Raw genomic sequence first — 20,470 nt, forward strand, 5'->3', positions numbered from 1 at the left:
CACAAGTGGAAAACAAAGTCTAGCTTTATATATATTATCACGGTTACTCAGATAGATGGCTAAGATAATTTCAAAATAACCACCCATAAGATCACACATTTTACTAAGTAAAAAGTACACTAAAAGAATGAAAGCCAACTCTGTCTGGTATTCAGAAGTCTGAAGCAATCATTGTTTAGTTTTTTTTAAAAGAGCAAATTCCAAGCGAATCCCTGCCTCTCCCTTGGTTCATTGCCAAATAACTCACAGCTGGAATATTTCTGGGAAATATGGATATGTGACAAAGTTAAAAAAAAAAAAAGATCAAGACCGCTGAAAACCAAGCTCAATATTTTAAAATGGGAATGGCAGGATGAGGAAACTATATAGTAAAATGCATAAAACAATTTTACTAGTAACTGCTCATTAATTAAAAAAATATTTTATAACCAACCAAAAAAATCAAAACTTGGTAGTAAATAAAATACTCAACTGCTATTTATAACAGTTGAGAAGGTTTCTAGGACTAGTTTCTTATATTAATATAAAATGCATAAAAAATGCCAAAAACTTAGCAAGTATTACCCTAGATTACAAAGCTTGTATTTTACAAAAGATGCACATATTTAGTGCACATTAAAGAAGGGGAATACAAAAGTTAAGTAAGTCCATCCCTTCTTAAGTCCATCCCTTCTTATTATTGGCTATAATAACATCAACTGATCATGCCCTTTTCCAAATTCATCTCCATGGTCCGGAAAAATTTAAATGAATCAGTGTAGATGAAGAAAAATACCTTCCGTTTTACCACACATTAGCCTTGTTGGCTGAAATATGAGATTTTTCTGGAAACCATACTCATCTCTTTGCTTTTAGTAGTGTATTTCAACACTTAGCCAAGATTTGTGCCAAGAGATAGAGGCATTTGTCATCGAACCTGTTACACCACAAGAGTTTTTTTTTTTTTAAACAAACTGATGATTGCCCAACAAAAAACTGTTAACTTACTTGTGAATTTTCAGAGGCAGAGAGTTTTTTATTTTTTATTTCCCTTTTTGGCTTCTGCAATGGAATTTCACCAAGTTTTTAAAGATATTAACTTCATTAACCTGCAACAATCATCATTTTAAAGTAGTATATAAAAACTGTCAGATGGGTCAGAAATAAGGTTTACGTAGCTCAAAATTCTGACAGTGGCAAGATTTAACCTTTTGAGCCAACCTCAACAGACCGGCAATACATCTCAAATTATTAACATAATACATAATGATAAATATTGCTCTCGAAAAAAAGCAAATTATTTTCCTACTTCCAATTTTTTGCAAAAGGTCTACTATAAAAATATTTTCTTCTCTCTTTATTTCCCTGCCACGATAACGTTAAACCATATCTGGAGCCTCCTCAAACATCAGGTGTTAAGAGCACAACATTCCATTTTAGTTGGAACACTGCTTCACATAGTCAATGTGTATTTTCGAGGCACTATAAAAACTCTCAAGAACAGTACAAGAAAAACATTCCTCTTGCCTACAGATCTTTCAGGTATATTTCCCCTCAAACTTTTCTAAATTGAATGCTGTGATAACTGGTTTTTCTTCATTTTCCATGGTACAGTCCTTAAGTTATTTTTCTTTTACTTGGAGCCACTCCTTCATTTTCAACTTGCTGAGCAGGCAGACTTTTGGTTTCCATGGAAACTGAATTCCTGCGGCTGCGGGTAGGCATTCTTGTTCCACCAATCTAAGAGATGAAGCAAAGAACAGGATGGCTTAACATGTTTACAACATTCTTAAACACAGTCAACTCTATTATTTACACATGGACTCATTACCTTGCAAATGGTCCTTTATATATTTTTAATCCCTAGCCACTTAACTGCTTCTAAGCAAGCTTTAATCTGACAGAGTTTTAAAGTACGAAACTTTCAAATAACAATCAGGGAAGGAGATACATCAGGGTAAATGGAGAGAAGTGAAGAGGAAAACCACACTTTGTGCTAAATTTGGGAAAGTTTGAAATGCTAAATGAGAAAATGAGGGAATGACACGCCTTTAGAGCAATGTGCTTACAATACTGAAACTGAAGGGCAGGAGAAATGAAAAATAGGAAGGGAGGGAAAGGAAATACAAGAAGGTCAGAGGTGGTAAAGAGAGAGAAGAAATTATGAAATGGAGAAAGAGACAAGAGTAAGAAAAACAGAAGAGTCCAAAAAAGAAGGATAAAAAGAATAAAAGTGAAACGAAGGGAAAAGAAAAAAGACCCCAATTTGAAAGGAAAATTGAGAGGCTGGAAGAGCAAGAAAGAAAGAAAGAAAAGGGGGAAGGAAAAATTGGAAGGCGATTACAGAGGATGGGAAAAGAGGAAGAAGGGAGCAGGGGGAAGAAGCTTTGTTGGGGTGCTGGTTCTACCTTAATATCTACTCTTCCTCAGCACAAGTTGCTACTCACTCCCACTTTCTAGCTCACACAGTCTAGGGAAGAGAGTGTATTCTTAGGATGCAATCCCTTGCTAATTGCAGTCCCACTGAAGATGAGGTCTAGAAATACTGTCATCCCCTTGGCCACTGGAAGAGTATAAAAATTTTAAATGGGGTAATGGAGAAGAGCCAGGCCTTACAGAGAAGGACAAAAGCATTACAGCCTGAAACCATTTCCCCAGAACTTGTCCATATCTACCTCTATTTTCTTTAGTGACCTTGCACCCCCTTCTATTTCTTCACATCTTCTCCAGTGTGTTTCAGACCTGGAAATGATTGTAATTCCAATCACACTCTCTCATATTCCTTATACAACAGAAATATTACTAGCATTGCCCCAAGAGGCTACTGGCTCACTAAGAATGAATCAAACTCCAGCTACCCTCACTTAATATCTTGTCTCTTTTTTTTTTTTTTTTGCGGTACGTGGGCCTCTCACTGTTGTGGCCTCTCCCGTTGAGGGGCACAGGCTCCAGATGCGCAGGCTCAGCAGCCGTGGCTCATGGGCCCAGCCACTCCGCGGCATGTGGGATCTTCCCGGACCGGGGCACGAACCCGTGTCCCCTGCATCGGCAGGCGGACTCTCAACCACTGCGCTACCAGGGAAGCCCCTATATTGTCTCTTTAGGGGCATTTTTTGGTTTACAATTAGATGACTAGAAAAGACAAACTTGAGTTAGGGTTTGAGTCTGCCAGTCTGTCTGTCTGAATCTGAAGAACTTTTTTAACATACAGATTAAAAAATTGCTGTGATTTTTAGATTATGTATACCACTCCCCACTCAACCGGTATTTACTATAAAAGTATACTGACCACTCTAATTGTATCTACCATATTGCAAGCATTTTGACCCTATATGTGTATGTGTGTATGTGCATGGGTGTGTGTGTGAACCATATTTATAGCAGAAGTTGTGGAAGGAGAGAAGGGATAGGCACAGAGCCATTACAAAAAGACTAGAATCAGAAGAAGTCCGGAGTAGCACAGGAAGCAAGTGGGATCCTCCTATTAAGCTCTGCTTGATGCAAAAAGAGGCAGACACAGGCTCTACTGGGGTATCTCTCAGGATTAGTGCTTAAGGTACTACTACAAAAAGGTGACATCTGAGTTCAAGTGGACTAAGGACTAAGGAATCGTATTAGAGGCAGAGATATCTGTCATATGAGTTTTTACATCATGAAATAAGTAGCTCATTTCTGTTCCATATAAGATCTTACGTCCCAGGGTTTCCTGAAGCTCTCGTCTTTTCCTTTGCTGCTAAAGCTGGAATCCCTATCTGTGCTTATTAGCTTGGTAGGATTAGAAAGTCTCATTCCCATGGCCTCGCTAGGAGGAAGTAAGGGAGAAAGATGGGGTAATTCCTACATATGTAGGGCCAGATTGTAGGGAGATGTGTAAGAGATAACCAAAAACTTTCCATGGGCTTAAAAAAACATCAAACCAAGCACTAGTTAGCTAATTGTCTACTGTACCTAATGTCTGGCTGTACAACAACCTGGTCCTAGACAATCTCACTAAGGTTTTGTCCTTGGATTGAATGCATGAAATATCTTCAAAAAAACACAAATCAACAAATGCTCAGCATATACATAATTAAGCTGTTTATATTTATGTGGTCAAATCCTGAAAACATGGAACTGTGTCAAGACATTAAACTGTTCATTTTCACTAAAGAGGAATAAGCCACTCACACAGTTAAACGTTACAGGTGAAACTATCATCAGATTTTTCTAAGTTAAAACAAAATCATTCTCTTAGAAATAACATAAACTCTTCAAAAAAGTTTTCAATTATTATTTTTAAGTTAAGAAAATGTTGCCTCAGGAGGTTATAAAAATCACTACTTATATAATTTAAACTGGAAATAGCCAACAAAAACTGTAGCTAAAATGGCTTAAAATACTAATAACTCACTTTCTCCATTCTTTCACTTGTCCCAACTAGTTAACCACATTTATATATTTTCTTGGCCAAAGTCAACTAAGAATGTATAAGAAGTTGTCATTTCTAAAAGGATCCTCTCAGTAATAACATTAGAATGGAGAAGTGAAAAACATACACGTGATAGATGTTCTATGGTAAACATATTGAGAAGAGTAGAGAACTCAGACAATAATTCTGGTTCAAAGATTTTTGGCAGCAGGGAAGGAAAATGTACTGTGTTAATGCTGACTGAACAGTCAGATTCACTTGTAGAGAATAAAACTTTTCCTTCAACTAAACTCAAACTGGAACTTCTTACATGATGTAAAGAATGAGTGACATGGTAAAGTGTATCTCTAACCATGGTTTTACAAAAGTTTCAGATAGAGAAATATCATTCAACTGGTATTTCTGGGGAAGGATTCTATAAAGAGCATAACATTAATTATAACTAAAATATTGAGTGATAAAATACTTGGTGTTAGGGCTTCCCTGGTGGCGCAGTGGTTGAGAGTCCGCCTGCCGATGCAGGGGACGTGGGTTCGTGCCCCGGTCTGGGAAGATCCCACATGCTGCAGAGCGGCTGGGCCCCAGAGCCATGGCCGCTGAGCCTGCGCATCCGGAGCCTGTGCTCCGCAACGGGAGAGGCCACAACAGTGAGAGGCCCGCGTACAGCAAAAAAAAAAAAAACAAAAAAAAACTTGGCGTTAAAACACAATTTACATCTTAACATTTTATTGTACTTTAAAAATTATTGGGGCTTCCCTGGTGGCGCAGTGGTTGAGAGTCTGCCTGCCGATGCAGGGGACACGGGTTCATGCCCTGGTCTGGGAAGATCCCACATGCCGCGGAGCAGCTGGGCCCGTGAGCCATGGCCGCTGAGCCTGCGCGTCCAGAGCCTGTGCTCCACAATGGGAGAGGCCACAACAGTGAGAAGCCCGCATTCCACAAAAAAAAAAAAAAATATTTATTTAATTTTGGCTGCATTGGGTCTTTGTTGCGGCGACCAGGCATGACTCTTCGTTGTGGTGTGCAGGCTTCTCCCTGCGGTGGCTTCTCTTGTTGTGGAGCATGGGCTCTAGGCGCACGGGCTTCAGCAATTGTGGCACGCAGGCTCTAGAGTGCAGGCTCAGTAGTTGTGGCGCACAGGCTTAGGTGCTCCACAGCATGTGGGATCTTCCCGGACCAGGGCTCGAACCCGTGTCCCCTGCACTGGCAGGCGGATTCTTAACCACTGTGCTACCAGGGAAGTCCCTCTTGAACTTTTAATAAGGCACTGCAGTCACTAATTACTAACACTTGCTTTTATATTTTCCCATATCCTACTTATTTTTAATTGTATCATCATAATTTTATTGCATGTATTCTGCAAATTGCCTCAAATATTTAATGAAATGAAACAGTATACATAAATAAGAATTGCAAAAAACATTATAACTTTGCTTTTCATAGGTACATAGGGATTTAACTATGTGGTTGCCTTACCCATGCCCTCACTGGGGAGGCTAATAGAATTTTCTTTAGTTGACTCATAAACCTTACAAAAATAAAAAGTTCCATTGATGTGATGACTGGATTCAGTAGAGCATACAACTTTATCTTTGCTTCCTATAGATATTATTTTTAGAATGGTGTTGTGATTAACATGGCAAATGTAGACATCAGGTTGAAATATTATATAGTCAGTGAAACAGATTAATAATAAACCACCTAATGGAACATTTAATTTCAAAAAAGATCTTACCTTTTGTTGTGTTGTGGGACCTAGTGATTTAGGTGGAAAAGTACAAGGTATTCTTCCATGATGGATATGATATGGTAATAAGAGACTGGGGTCTAACGGGACCCAGGGAACTGAGAGACTGGAAGGCACACCAGGAAGGCTGTAATGTGTTTTATGCAAATTGTACGCTGTCCTAGTAACTTTTCCATCAGAGGTCTTGTAGATCAGGAGTGAAGAATCTTCTGCTGCATGAGACAACAAGTAGGAACCCTCCTGCAAGCTAAATCCACACAAGGAAACTCAACTCATTGGTTCACTGTGTCAAATTCAATAGCACTTTCTTAATCATACTATATTAATAAAATTGAAAACAATTAGGGGAATGGGATACCACCTCTAAAAACACTTTTATGACCAAGTAAGATTTAAGAATTTTTTAAACTATTTTCATGCCTTTTCAGCAACTCACTTTAGTTCTTATTCCAAGTTCAGGATATATACTTATTTTCTTTTCACTGTTACATCAGTTAAATTGTAAAATTTCAAAAATTTAATGGGAAACAGTCTGCCTAATTGTCTAATTCATGGACAACACATATGGAAACATATGGAAAAGTACATACACATATGAGTACATGAGTACATATACATACCATTCCTATACACAACATTTAAATTAATTAAATAAACACTGCACCTACTTTCTGTCTACTAATATGTGAACAGAGATAGAAAAGTGAATGTGACAAATTCACTACACTGAGAAGTTTAAAATAAAGTGGCAGAAACAGTCAATAGAACAATCACAATACGAGGGGCCATGAGAATAATAGCAACCAAAGCAGTTAATAGGTACTGAATGTTTATCATGCGCTAACGACGGCTGTACTGTTTATATTCATTTCATCATTAAATTCTCCAAAACAAACGTTTAAGTAATAATATTAATTATTAACCTCATATTTGAGATAAACAAAAATCAGACATGCTAAGTAATTTGCCCAAAGTTCTGAGTGCAGGACCTGGATATAAACCCAGGCAGTAGAACACCAAAAGCCATACCCTTAATTATGATCCTCTATTGTCACAATAATAAGTTCTGTCAAATCCACATTTTCCCTTTCTCTTTAGAAAGCTTTAAGGAATTCAGTGTAACAACATAAAGAGCTAAAAGGATATGATTAATATACTGTGTTTTTTGGGGGGATTTTACATTCTAGCTCAAAGGTACAATGGAAGATATCAGTTCTTTCCCACAATCTACCATTAAAAATAAGGACTAGTCATACTTACAAGGATCTTCCTACAAACCTGATAAGTAATAGGTATTGACAAAAGTGGTTCAGAGAACTATTCTTATTCTCAGAGCATTTTTTCCCCAATCATTTTCTATTCCCATATAAAGAAATGAATAATAATTGATTTGACAGTGGGAATAAGTAACATTTTAAACACTGAGATTTTATCAGTGAAACTTTCTATCTTAACCTCCTTCACTAAAAATGAAGAATGCATTGGTTTACAGAGAGAATTCATGGAGAATGAGACAGTTCAAGAAAGAATATCTTAAAAGTGCTGCATGGGGGCAGCAATGTACATGGATGGATACAAATATCAGTAGGCACAATAACGACCTCCCCCAAAAACATACATCCCAAACCCTAGAACCTGTGAATATGCTACATGACATGGCAAAGGGGAATTAAGATGGAATTAAAGTGAAATTAAGGTTCCTAATCAGCTGATTTTAAAATGTAAGATTTTCCTAGATTATTTTAGTGGGCTCACTGTAACCATGAGTCCTTAAAATGTAGAAGAGGGAGGCAGAAGAGACTCAGAGGGAGATACGGCTTTGAAAGAGGTGAGAGTGATGTGATGTGAGGAGGACTCAACGCGCCTTTCAAAGTCTGAAAAGGGAGGAAAGGAAGAGTGCCACAAGCCAAAGAATGCAGGCAGCCTCTAGAATATACAAAAGTCAAGGAAACAGACCATACCCAGAGCCTACAGAAAAAGAGAAGGCAGAAAGCAGAAAAATGACACCTTGATCTCAGCCTGAGAAGACCTGTTAGCCTCCTGACTCACAGAACTGCAAGATAATAAATTCCTGTTGTCAACACTAATTTTGTGGCAATTTGTCACAGCTGCAGTTGAAAACTAATACATAAGCTAAGATATTGATATTCAAGTTTCAAAAAGCACTTGGCAAATTTCGTGTTTAAGCATTGTACTTCACATGAAGAATGGAATATATAAAGCAAAAATCTTGCCACAGAATCACAGAATCTCAGAACTGAGGAGTACTTAGGAAATCACTGAACTCAACACCATCATTTTATAAATAAGGAAACTGACATCTATCTAGTTGCATAAAAAGTAGGAGAGTTAGAACTTTGAGATTTTTGACCTTTTGTTCAAATTCCTGAATTGTTTTTTAGTTTATCTTTTCATAAGGGCGTAAGACAAGGATTGCAAAGGTTCGTATAATGAAACAGTTTGATAAATGATCACGTGGAGAATCTATATTCTAAGATTTGCTATGGACCGAGTGACTAGCCTCTATGTTGCTTCCTTACCTTGAAAATGTAAACAATATAGCTATGGAAGGCTGACTAATATTCCCCCAGGATGTTTACATCCTCTCTCCAGAACTTGTGAATGTTACCCATCAATGGCTTTGCAAATGCAATTAAGGATGCAATGTGACAATAAAAGCAAAAATTTGAGTGATATGCTTTGAAGATGGAGTAAGGGGCTACAAGTTAAGATATATAGGTATTTCTCCAAAGAAGACATACGGATGCCCAACATCACTAATCATCAGAGAAATTCAAATCAAAACCACAATGAGGGGCTTCCCCGGTGGCGCAGTGGTTGAGAGTCCACCTGCCTATGCAGGGGACACGGGTTTGTGCCCTGGTCCGGGAAGATCCCACATGCCGCAGAGCAGCTGGGCCCGTGAGCCATGGCCGCTGAGCCTGCGCGTCCGGAGCCTGTGCTCCGCAACGGGAGAGGCCACAGCAGTGAGAGGCCCGCGTACCGCAAAAAAAAAAAAAAACCCAGAATGAGATACCACCTCACGCCTGTCAGAATGGCTATCATCAAAAAGACAAGTGTTGGCAAGGATGTGGAGAAAAGGAACCGTTGTACACTGTTGGTGGAATTATAAATTGGTGCAGCCACTTGGGAAACAGTATGGAGGTTCCTCAAAAAATTAAACATAGAACTACCGTATGATCCAGCAATTCCACTCCTGGGTATCTACCACAAGAATACAAAAAAATTAATTCAAAAAGATATATGCACACCAATGTTCACTGCAGTATTATTTACAATAGCCAAGATATGGAAGCAAATTAAGTGTTCACTGATAAATGGACAAGGAAGATGTGATATATATACAATGGAATATTACTCAGTCATAATAAATGAAATCTTGCATTTGCAACAACATGGATGGGTCTAGAGGGTATTATGCCACGTGAAATAAGTCAGAGAAAGAAATACCACATGACTTACTTATATGTGGAATCTGTAAAACAAAAGAAACAAACAAAACAAAATGAAGACAGACTTACAGATATAGAAACAAAAGGGTGGTTGCCAGTTGCGGGTGGTGTGTGTAGGGAGAAATAGGCGAACGGGATTTAAGAAGTACAAACCTCCAGTTATAAAACTAATAAGCCACAGGGATGTAACACACAGCATAAAGAATATGATCAATATTATTGTAATAACTTTGTATGGGGACAGATGGTTATTAGACTTATTGTGATCATTTCACAATGTTTGCAAATGTCCTATCACTTGCAAGTTTATGTAGTAAACTTGAAACTAACATAATGCTGTACACCAACTATATTTCAATTAAAAAAGAAAAGAAATACAGGTAGCCACTAGAAACTGAAAATCAAGGTGAGGAAACAACTGTCTCCTCAGAGCCACAGCAAGGAGCCAGCCCTGTTGACGCAAGTTTAGTCCACTGAAAATGATTTCAGATTTTTTACCTCCAGAACTATAACAGAATAAATTTGTGTTATTTAAAGCCACTAAGTTTGTTGTAATTTGTTATAGTGGCAATAGGAAACCATTACAATAGCCTTACAGAAAAATGTAATTGCAAGCTCATTAAAGCCAGAGACTATTATATTACCTTCTTATTTATATTTTCACAATTTCAACTTTTGACACAGTAGAATAAATTGTGTATTTCTAGGTTATTTTCTATCTATTCCTAACAACATATATTCAAAGTTTCTATGAATTTTCACCCAAGAAAATTAGACATATCAACGCAAAATGCCTCCAAAGTACTTACCTACTTAATTTTCTTAGAATGTGTTGAAGGATGTTAAATAAACTTGATATCCTATTAAACAGAAGAAATCTATATAAAATTAAGCGACAAGAAAACTTACTCTTAACAATTTTAGCTCCTCAGGAAGAGAAATATCCTCAATAGCAGAAAAAAACAACAGATGAAATAATGTAAAACACAGAATACCAAAAGTTATTTCTAATTTGATTCACTTATATTTACTTAATTTTTTGCCATTTTCTGATTTCTCTTCAAAATCATAAAGTATTAGGGTTGTGGAGTCAGAGCAGTTGTAAAGAGATCATTATTTTATACTGAAACTATAAACTTTTTAAGAAGTTTATAAGTTTAAAATTTTTTTAAAGATTAAAGTTTAAAAAGCCTTTAGTAGAACTAATCTGCAGAAGAGTTTGCCTTTTAGAGATGGTGGTGGTAACCAGAGAAATTGAGAGGTACTTTAAATGAATAAAGGGAAATGAAATATATTGATTTAGTATCTCTTCTAGACCTAAATTCATTCCCTTTATTATTTATTTAAAAATGGTTTTCAGGGCTTCCCTGGTGGCGCAGTGGTTGAGAGTCCGCCTGCCGATGCAGGGGACACGGGTTCGTGCCCTGGTCTGGGAAGATCCCACATGCCTCAGAGCGGCTGGGCCCGTGAGCCATGGCCGCTGAGCCTGCGCGTCCGGAGCCTGTGCTCCGCAACAGGAGAGACCACAACAGTGAGAAGCCCGCGTACCGCAAAAAAATAAAAAATTAAAAAAAAAAAAAGGTTTTCAATGGAAGAGGTAGAGCAGGCAGTGAGTAATGTACAGAAAAGCTTTTCTATTCACATATGTAAATAAAAGGTTACTCCTCAAAAGAAGCAATCCTTATAATAGAAGTAGATGTTTTTAAGTATAAGCAGAGAATTCAAGTTTGAATCTGGAGGCTTCAAAAACTATGACAAGCCCCAAAGCTGGAACTATGGAAGTGATAAAAGTCAGGACAATTTCCCATCCTTCACGGTGAATCAAACATATTAATTACCAAGGTTGTCACCCTAGTTCAGCTGTATGCTCTGGGGAAAGTCACTCCAAGTTCCAGTTTCCTCATATATAAAATGGAGATAAAACTACCACCAGCCCTTCCCAGAAAGTTGTGAGATGCAAATTAAATTAATTTCAATCTGATGTACAGTAATAGTTGGTAAAAGAACAAACTTTTAGAAGTTAGGGTGTCCAAATGAGTGTATACATCCCTGAGAGCTAAGAGTCTTATGCTCCCATACACTACCAAGATGGAAGACTCCTCTGTTGTTCTAGCCTCCTTTGTCTTAGGCAGAAATACTAGTGTCACTAGTACATTTAATTTGGAAATGGAAATGATTAATGTGAAATGGATCACAAACTGGGTCAGGGGGAAGCCTCAATGTAAAAAAGGACTAAAAGTCTTGAAAATAAATCATTTAAACTTAACCAATATTTACAGATAAAGGAAAATTAGTGATCATATTAAGTTTTTAAATTCCCAACACAAAGTAAAGCTTCTTACTTGAGTGATGAAAGTCTTTCTTTTAATTCTTCTGAGGTGATTTCTTCTAGCAGGAAAAGCTTTGAAGTAAATGTATCAATATGTCCTAAAATAAAAGATCAAACTTAAAAAGAACAATTGCAGTATTTAAAAAACAAAAAAGCCAAGTTATCCAGTCTCTTTAAAGATGTTTTTACAAAACTGTAGTTAACTGTAAAGTAACTTTATATTCTAAAAAGAGGAGAAATAGACACTTTATTAAGTTTATTAACTAAAGATGTATTTTAAAATGACATTAGGGACTTTCCTGGTGGCACAGCAGTTAAGAATCCGCCTGCCAACGCAGGGGGACGTGGGTTCGATCCCTGGTCCAGGAAGATCTCACATGCGGCAGAGCAACTGAGCCCGTGTGCCACAACTACTGAGCCTGTGCTCTAGAGCCTGAGCTACAACTACTGAGCCCGCGAACCACAACTACTGAAGCCCGCGTGCCTAGAGCCTGTGCTCCACAACAAAGAGAGGCCACCACAATGAGAAGCCCATGCACCGCAACGGAAGAGTACCCCCCACTTGTTGCAACTAGAGAAAGCCTGCGCACAGCAACGAAGACCCAAAGCAGCCAAAAATAAATAAATAAATAAATAAATAAATTTATAGAAAAAATAAAATGACATTATAAGTCAGATTATAAAAGAAATATGTATTAATTCTAAAATATTTGCTTAACATAGAAAAGTTTACACATGTCCATAACAAAAAAAATCATCTCTAAGCCCACAATTTAAGAATAACAACTGTTAAAATAGTAGTGTTTCTAATTTTTATAAAGTTGCATTTTTATGGAAATTAAATATTTAGAGAAGTATGTACCTATTATGAAAGCAAGCAGATAAAGTCAAATTTATAGTTTGGGCATGCTCTACAAATTTCTAAGACAGACTGGGTTAAGGTAAAAATTAGATTACAAAAATGTGGCTTACTCATTCACAACAGCCAAGACATGTATAACCTAAGTGTCCATCAATGGATGAATGAATAAAGATGTGATACACACACACACACACACACACACGATGAAATATTATTCATCCATAAGAAAAAAGGACATCCTGCTATTTGCAACAACATAATGGACCTTGAGGACACTATGCTAAGTAAAATAAGTTAGAAAGAGAGAGAGAAATACTGCATGATATCACTTACACGAGGAATCTGGAAAAAAAAAAAAGTCAAACTCACAGGAACAAGTAGGAAAGTGGTTCACAGGGGTTGGGGGCTAAAAGGGTACAAACTTTCAGCTATAAGATAATAAAGTCTGAGGATCTAATGTATAACACAGTGACCACAGTTGATAGTACTGTACTATATAACTGAAATTTATTAAGAGAGTAGAACTTAAACGTTTTCATCAAAAAAGAAAAAATATAAATACGTGAGGTGATGGATGTGTTAATTTAACTAGATGGGAGGAATCCTTTCACAATGTATACATACATCAAATCATCATGATGTATACTTTAAATATCTTAAAATTTTATTAGTTAATTATCTCAATAAACCTTAAAAAAATCTGTCTTATTTTTTAATTAAAGCACACCATAAGATTTCCTATGGTTTAAAAAAAAATCAAAAGTCTGCTCAAAGACTTACTTTCTTACAAACATGACCTAATTCTAGAATTCCAAAAAACAAAATAGAAAACTCTCAAGATTACACTTCCATTTTAAAAAGTAATGCGTATGTTCTACAACAAAACAGGTTGAGACACAACACTGAGGTCCTGAAATGTTCCAAGGAAGTGATATAAAAGATAGCTCTTAGTTAAATGTTACATAACCATGTCAATACAAAAATCATGTTATTACAGCAGTTAAATACATCAATAGCGTAAGAGTATAATACTTAACAATACTGAAAATAATACCATTTTAATTTTAATTTTTTCGGCTTCCAATATTTGGTTATCAAAATACATGACCTGGAAAGCTGACATCAATCATTGTGCAACAAAAAATGCACATAATTTAATATCGAATTTTCTTATCTAGTCCCCTTTCATTTGCTTTGTGCTCATAAAAAGAATTAGAAACATTTTTACCAGATATCTTCCTTCTACGACAACAAATCTATTTTTCCCACGCCTACTTATTGTTTCCTGTGCCAAGTTTCAGTTTCACCTCTGCATTTCTAACACTCATTATACAGTGATGTTTCTAATAAAAAGGACACATTTCAATGGTTTAGTACTGTAGAAATGGAATATCAGGTACAGTAAAACATTTTTATACATTTACTAAATGTACCTTCGAGGAAAATCACTAACAGTTCTTACCTTTTAAAAGCAATCTCAATGAAAAGTATGCATTATACAGTATATGTCAAATACAGTTAGGTCAAAAAATATAGAGAGAATACCATACTAAGTGCTATGAGGGCCCACCTCCTCAAGGAGTCTACCATTCTCTTAACATTGGAGCGTTTTTACCTGTGGGGCTTAAATGAGTTACATCTGCGTGTGAGATATTTATCTCCTCAGTCCTTGAGGCAGCTGAGCAAGGCGTGGGGTGGCAAGAGCTTCCTGGACACTACCCCTCAGCCACAGCAATCTCTTTTGTATATCACAGTGTGCTATCCAAATATTTTTTATGTGTGTCAAGTTTGAGAAGGTTATATAATACAAATCAAGGCTTTATATACATGCACGCATTCATACATATTTATCTGCATACATACATGTACATAGGCAATTCCTACTCTGCATGCAGTATGGGATGAGAAAAATTACCACACATAAGCCAAAACTATGGAAGCAATTTTAAAAATCAATGGGAAAAATTACAACTGTTTCATTACCTTTAAGATTTTTTTGGTCAAAACATTATAAATCCCCATCAGTTATAAATGTATAGAGAAATGAAAAAATAGTAAAAAGTAATCTTTATTTAGTATACTGTAAATTAAAAACATTGAGATTTAAAGTGCTATTTCATTATAAAAAACTCATTAAGAGCAGTCTGAATAGTGCTTGTCGCCTTCTCTTGGTACAACTTATGATAGGGAGCAAGCACCTTTTCTATGCTGTGGTGAATGGTCACGCTCCTTGGATCAGCTTCCAACATGACAGCCTTTGCGCTTTTAATATCCTGATATATCTCAAAGCGTTCTTTTAATGTAAAATATTATGCCAGTGTCACTTCTTCATCCTTTATGCCACAAGTACTTTCCTCATTTATGTAAGTTCACCTTCACTAAGTTCCTCTTTTGGCATATCTGGTCTCCTGAACTGCACCAGTGTCAACATTTCTACTGTCAGCTATTTCTTCTGTAACTCCATTTATGCTCAATTCAAATTCCACTTCCAGCAGTATCACCTTTTGTTTCTTTGCTGTGCTTTAAATCTTTGTTGGCCAATTCCCTCTTCTGATTATCCACTTCTGTAAAACATCACATGAGTTTATCACTGGGAGACAAGGAGGGAACACAACTACACATTTTGCTTCCTGTGCATCAACTCAGTAACAGGTGCGCAGTGAACAATCACTGACAGACTTTGAAAGAAGTGACATGACTGGTCACTGGTCATGATGTGCATTTGTTACTTATGTAGTGATTTGTGGACTGAAGGGTCAGCAGTAATGTCTGTACTTTACGCAATTACTCACAGTTAAATACCTTCGTAACTGAAATTTGTGTATATCAGAATTGTGCAAAGGAAGGACTGCCTGTATGTCAACTATACAAAATTGATATATATTAGAGAACTGGAAAGTAGATACAGAACTTGTGATAAGATGACTTCGGGAATTTTCTTTAAGGAATACATCTTAATGTTTTTATGGGGCAAGAGGATAAAAAGAATACTGCAATCTAAAGGAACAGGAGAACATGTTCACAGCAAAGCAGAGAAACAAAAAACAAGTATGTTTATTCTACCTGAAAAAGAGACTATAGGACTCTAGTTCAAAATTGCTGAACTAGAGTCCTATAAACCAATATGCTCTTCAGTTAAATAAATGAGATTCTATGTCACTTGTGTCTCGTAAGATATGTTGTATCTGAGTCTCTCAACCATGCACGTAAACTCTACTCTTACTGTCCTCTCCAAAAGATCTAATGCACTGGTCCCCAACTTTGATTTCTGAGAAAGACTGTCTTAAGTTTCATTGAAATTTTGAGATCATAGGGCTGGGCAGGGAAAACTGACAATGAATGCTTAAGTTAAATGGAGGAGTGGCTAGCAATGGTTGAGTGAGGGAAACACAGGCCACAACTGAGAAAGGACTATGGTGCATGACTGCATGGGAAAGAGAATACGAGCACATGGAGATCTTCTGGTTAGGATTTTTAGGTCCCAGTTTCTAAGACACAATGAATCATCTGCCTTAAGTCACAATGATTAACGTTGTCACACACACAGTGCTTCATTTTTGTTATTTCTGACCTCCCCCACCCCCCACCAATTTTTCCCTCGCCCTTTTTAGGTTTACAGCAAAGTTATAAACACTTAAAAGACTGTGACTAAATTCTGATCCTGCCACGGATGGAGTCTGTATCTATTCGTAAGTTAATCATTCTGAGCTTTATTTTTCTCTTTTATTTACAGCAGCGGTCAACACACATTAAAAACTATTAACTAATAGAAATTGAAGCAGATGAAAATTTTTGAAAAGAATAAAATAACATGCAATATATAATTAACTATGCTTTGTTGTTTTGAAAAATCTTGGCTTAAATTCTATGCGATACCAACTATTTGAAGGATGGCTGCAAAGTTCAATTCATTTTGCTATATAGGTTTGAACAGCTGCCATTGCTAAAAAAAAAAGTACCCACAATGATACATAGATCCAAATGGAACAAGTGCCTCACTGCTTGGCTTACTAAACCATGACACTGACTGTTTTTAAGGAGAGGACCACCTGTCAATCCACATAATGAGTAATATTAAAATTTTAATTTTTCATACAAAAAATAAATAAGAGTTATAATATATTCTTCCTGCATCCCAATGGTTTGTCTTACATACATCTAGGGACAATAAAAAGAATAAAGTATGTAAATTCTATGGCTTTTTTTCTACCATTTCCCTTCTCCTTGACTTTTACTGTTCCTTCAATCAATTATCCAAGCCAACTTCACTCACTCTAAAAATACTTATTGAGCACCTCTGTGCCACATACTGTTCTAGGTGCTTGGGATATATCAATAAACAAAAGAGACAAAGACAGGCAATAAATATCATGACTAATTAAATTACATAATTTGTTAGTGGCTACCAGAAAAGGGGATTGAGGATATATTTGGAGTCAACAAACCAGAGGAAGAAAGATACCCAGAGATGTGAGCCTGGCACTTAGGGCTGCTTCTCTCTTAGGAGTACCTGTTAATCTGGAAAAAGCAACTGAGAAGCTAAGAAATGAACCAGAGCTTTCAATAGTCTCTCAGGATTAGAGGAACAAAAACTGGAGTTCAGGGTCTGTGAATTAGATAAACACAAGTTCTGAGTTGGGATCCTGGCTTGGTGATTCTCTAAAAGGACTCATAGCCTCAGCATACAGTTGTAGTCATGGATAAGATTTGTTATAGCAAAAGGATACAAGCAAAAGGAGAATCACCAAAAGGAAAAGAAGTGTGGGTGAAGTTCAGAGGAAATGAGATGCAATTTTCAAAAGTCCTCTCTTGAGTTTCTATTTGGGATGATGATAAAGCTCTGGAAATGGACAGTGATGATGGCTGAACAACATTGTGAATGTATTTAATACCACTAAATCATACACTAAAAAATGTACAGTAAGTTGTACCATAAAATGGTTTAAATGGTACATTTTATGTTACATATATTTTACAATTAAAAAAAAAAGAGGCCTTTCCCATTGGAGTCACACAAGATTCACTTAACTCCTCCAACAACATTTTCTTTTTATACCAGAGAAGCTTATCAGAGACTCAGCACTCAAGGTTTTTATTGGGAGCACATCATGTAGGCACCCTCTGACTAACACATACCAAAATTCCAGACTCTCAGAAGAAAAGCAGATGTTCAGAATAAGCCATATTGTTTATACAAACGGTGTAGGCACAATGAACTCTCCTTATCAGCTAAAGGAAGTTTTATGTCAGTGTAGAAAACTATTTACTAGCTAAGTTCCCAGATACCAGCTGAGGGCCAGACTTGCAAGTAAGCTTTTCCAAAGACTGGCAATGTCACACCATGAATGGCAACATCCTAGCAATAAGGGGGAAACAGACTGGCCTATCTAGGGTCCAAAGTCAAGCTTCAAATCACCTAAATCCCCGTAACTGGATTACAGTAAATCCAGATTGCTAGTGTTGTCAAAAGTAATCCTATCTAGAGGAAGATAACATTTTAGCTCTTATATTTGCTCTAGAAATTTTCATATACAATATCTGGCCCTTGATAAAGAATATTCTGGCATACAATGAAAAAACATGAATAAAAAAGAAGACAGGAAAACAACATGCCATGGAATGAAGTGTCCCTGTAAAAAGATATGTTGAAGCCCTAACCCCCACTACCTCAGAACATGACTTCCTTTGTAAGTAGAATTGTTGTAGATGTAATTAGTTATGATGGGTGGACCTTTAATTCAGTATGAATGGTGTACTAATAGGAAGAGGATAGAGACATACAGGAAAAAGATCTCACATGATGACAGAGGCAGAGATGAAAGTGATGCATCTACAAGCCAAGGATGCCAAGGATTGCTGGCAAACACCAGAAGGAAAAAGAGGCAACAAAGGATTCTCTCTTACAGGTTTCAGAAGAAGCATGGCCTTGTGACACCTTCATTTTAAACTTCCAGCCTCCAGAACTGTGAAACAAGAAGTTTCTATTATTTTAAGCCACCCAGTTTGGGGTACTTTGTTATGACAGTGCTAGGAAACTAATGCAAAAAAATAATAGAAAAGACTCACAAATAATCTAGATAACAGAGGTATTAAAGACAGACTTTATAAAGTAATTTTGCCTAATATGCTTAAGACACGATTGAGAATTTCTATAGAAAACTATAATGTATAAAAAAATCAAATGAAAAATCTAGAACCAAAAAATACAATAAATGAAATTGAGGACTCGGGTGATGGGTGAAATAGTATATTAGGGATAGCTGAAGAGAGAATTAGTAAAGTAGAAGAAAATATTGAGACTCATGCATGAAGAGTCAAAAGGAAGGTAAATACAGAAGAGCACGTAAGGGACGTTAAGGATACAGTAAGATGTAACATAATAAAACTGAAATCCCAGAAGAGAGAGAGAGCGAATGGGGAAGAAGTGATGTTTGGTGAGGTAACGACAAGAATTCTCCCAAACTGATAAAGGTCATCAAATCACATATTAAGGAGCAATGTTATAAAATGAATATGTAAAAAGGAATATTTACAAAGAAAACCTAACATAGGCACAATGTACGAAAATTGTGGAAAGGGAGAGAGATAAAATTTAAAGTCTGCCAAAGAAAAGAGACATATTACTTGCAAAAGAGCATAAATCAGATCAACAGCTGACTTTTCAACAGAAACAAAAGAAGCCAGGAAATGTGGGGTGGGGGAGGGGTGGATTAGGAGTTTTGGGTTCATAGATGCAAACTATTATACACAGAATGGATAAACAACAAGGTCCTACTGTATAACACAGGGAACTATATTCAATATCCTATGATTAAACCATAATGGAAAAGAACATAAAAAAGAATGTATAGGTATATATGTATAACTGAATCATTTTGCTGTATAGCAGAAATTAACACACACTGTAAATCAACTACACTTCAATTAAAAAAAAGAGCAAACATTGAATTGATAATTAGAAACTTTCAAAAAGAAAACTCTAGGCTTCACAGGTCAATTTTACCAAACATTTAAGTAAGAAATAATACCAATTTTATAGAAATTCTACCAGATAACAGAAAAAGAGGAAATAAATCCCAACTCATTTTATGGCATAAACTTAATCTTAATACCAATACCTCACAAGGAAAATTACAGGCCAATCTCACTCATAAACACAAACGGCAAAATAAATATTAACAAGCTAAATCTACCAATAAATAAAAAGAGTAATATATCATGAGCAAGATGGAATTATGGCAGGAACACAAGATTGGATTAATATTTTAAAATTAATTAACATGATTCATCACCTTAGTAGGATAAAAGACAAAAGTTATACCATCATATAATCGCAATAAATGCAGAGAAATATCTGATAAATTTTTTTTACCCATTCATGATTAAAATTCTTAAACTAGGCATAGAAAGGAACTGCTTTCTTCTAATAAATGCTATCTACAAAAACCCATACAAAATACTAAACAAAATGTCTAATCTTCCCCCTTAAGATTAGACACAGGCAAGGATGCCCATTATTCACCTTCTATTCGAATTCTAGGCAAAGAAGGCAAGGAAAAAAAAAGTATAATGATTGTAAAGAAGAAATAAAATGGTCATTATTTGCAGAGAACATAATTATTTAATTAGAAAATATAAATTACTAGAAAGAATAAATGAGCTTAGCAAAGTT

General features: G+C 36.3%; 1 protein-coding gene across 11 annotated transcripts in view; it reads right to left on the minus strand.

Annotated features, from left to right (window-relative positions):
- Positions 1-994: 994 nt before the first annotated feature.
- The window catches only part of ICE2 (interactor of little elongation complex ELL subunit 2), a 67,479-nt gene continuing 48,003 nt past the window's right edge, over positions 995-20,470 (minus strand). For 5 of the 11 annotated variants that reach the window (XM_082619347.1, XM_082619348.1, XM_082619352.1 and 2 more), the window contains 5 exons: positions 15,300-15,362; positions 11,950-12,034; positions 10,417-10,485; positions 6,123-6,381; positions 995-1,719 (listed from right to left, as the gene is read on the minus strand). In XM_082619347.1, the coding sequence (XP_082475473.1) occupies positions 1,597-1,719; positions 6,123-6,381; positions 10,417-10,485; positions 11,950-12,034; positions 15,300-15,362 (599 nt within the window). In that variant the 3' untranslated portion in view covers positions 995-1,596. Of the gene's footprint in view, positions 1,720-6,122; positions 6,382-10,416; positions 10,486-11,949; positions 12,035-15,299; positions 15,363-18,702; positions 18,762-20,470 lie in introns of those variants that run through there. The other 6 variants (XM_082619349.1, XM_082619351.1, XM_082619350.1 and 3 more) reach the window with 6 other exon arrangements.

The sequence above is a fragment of the Mesoplodon mirus genome (genome assembly GCF_964341445.2).
Source record: "Mesoplodon mirus genome assembly, chromosome: 4".
Lineage (NCBI taxonomy): Eukaryota > Metazoa > Chordata > Mammalia > Artiodactyla > Ziphiidae > Mesoplodon > Mesoplodon mirus.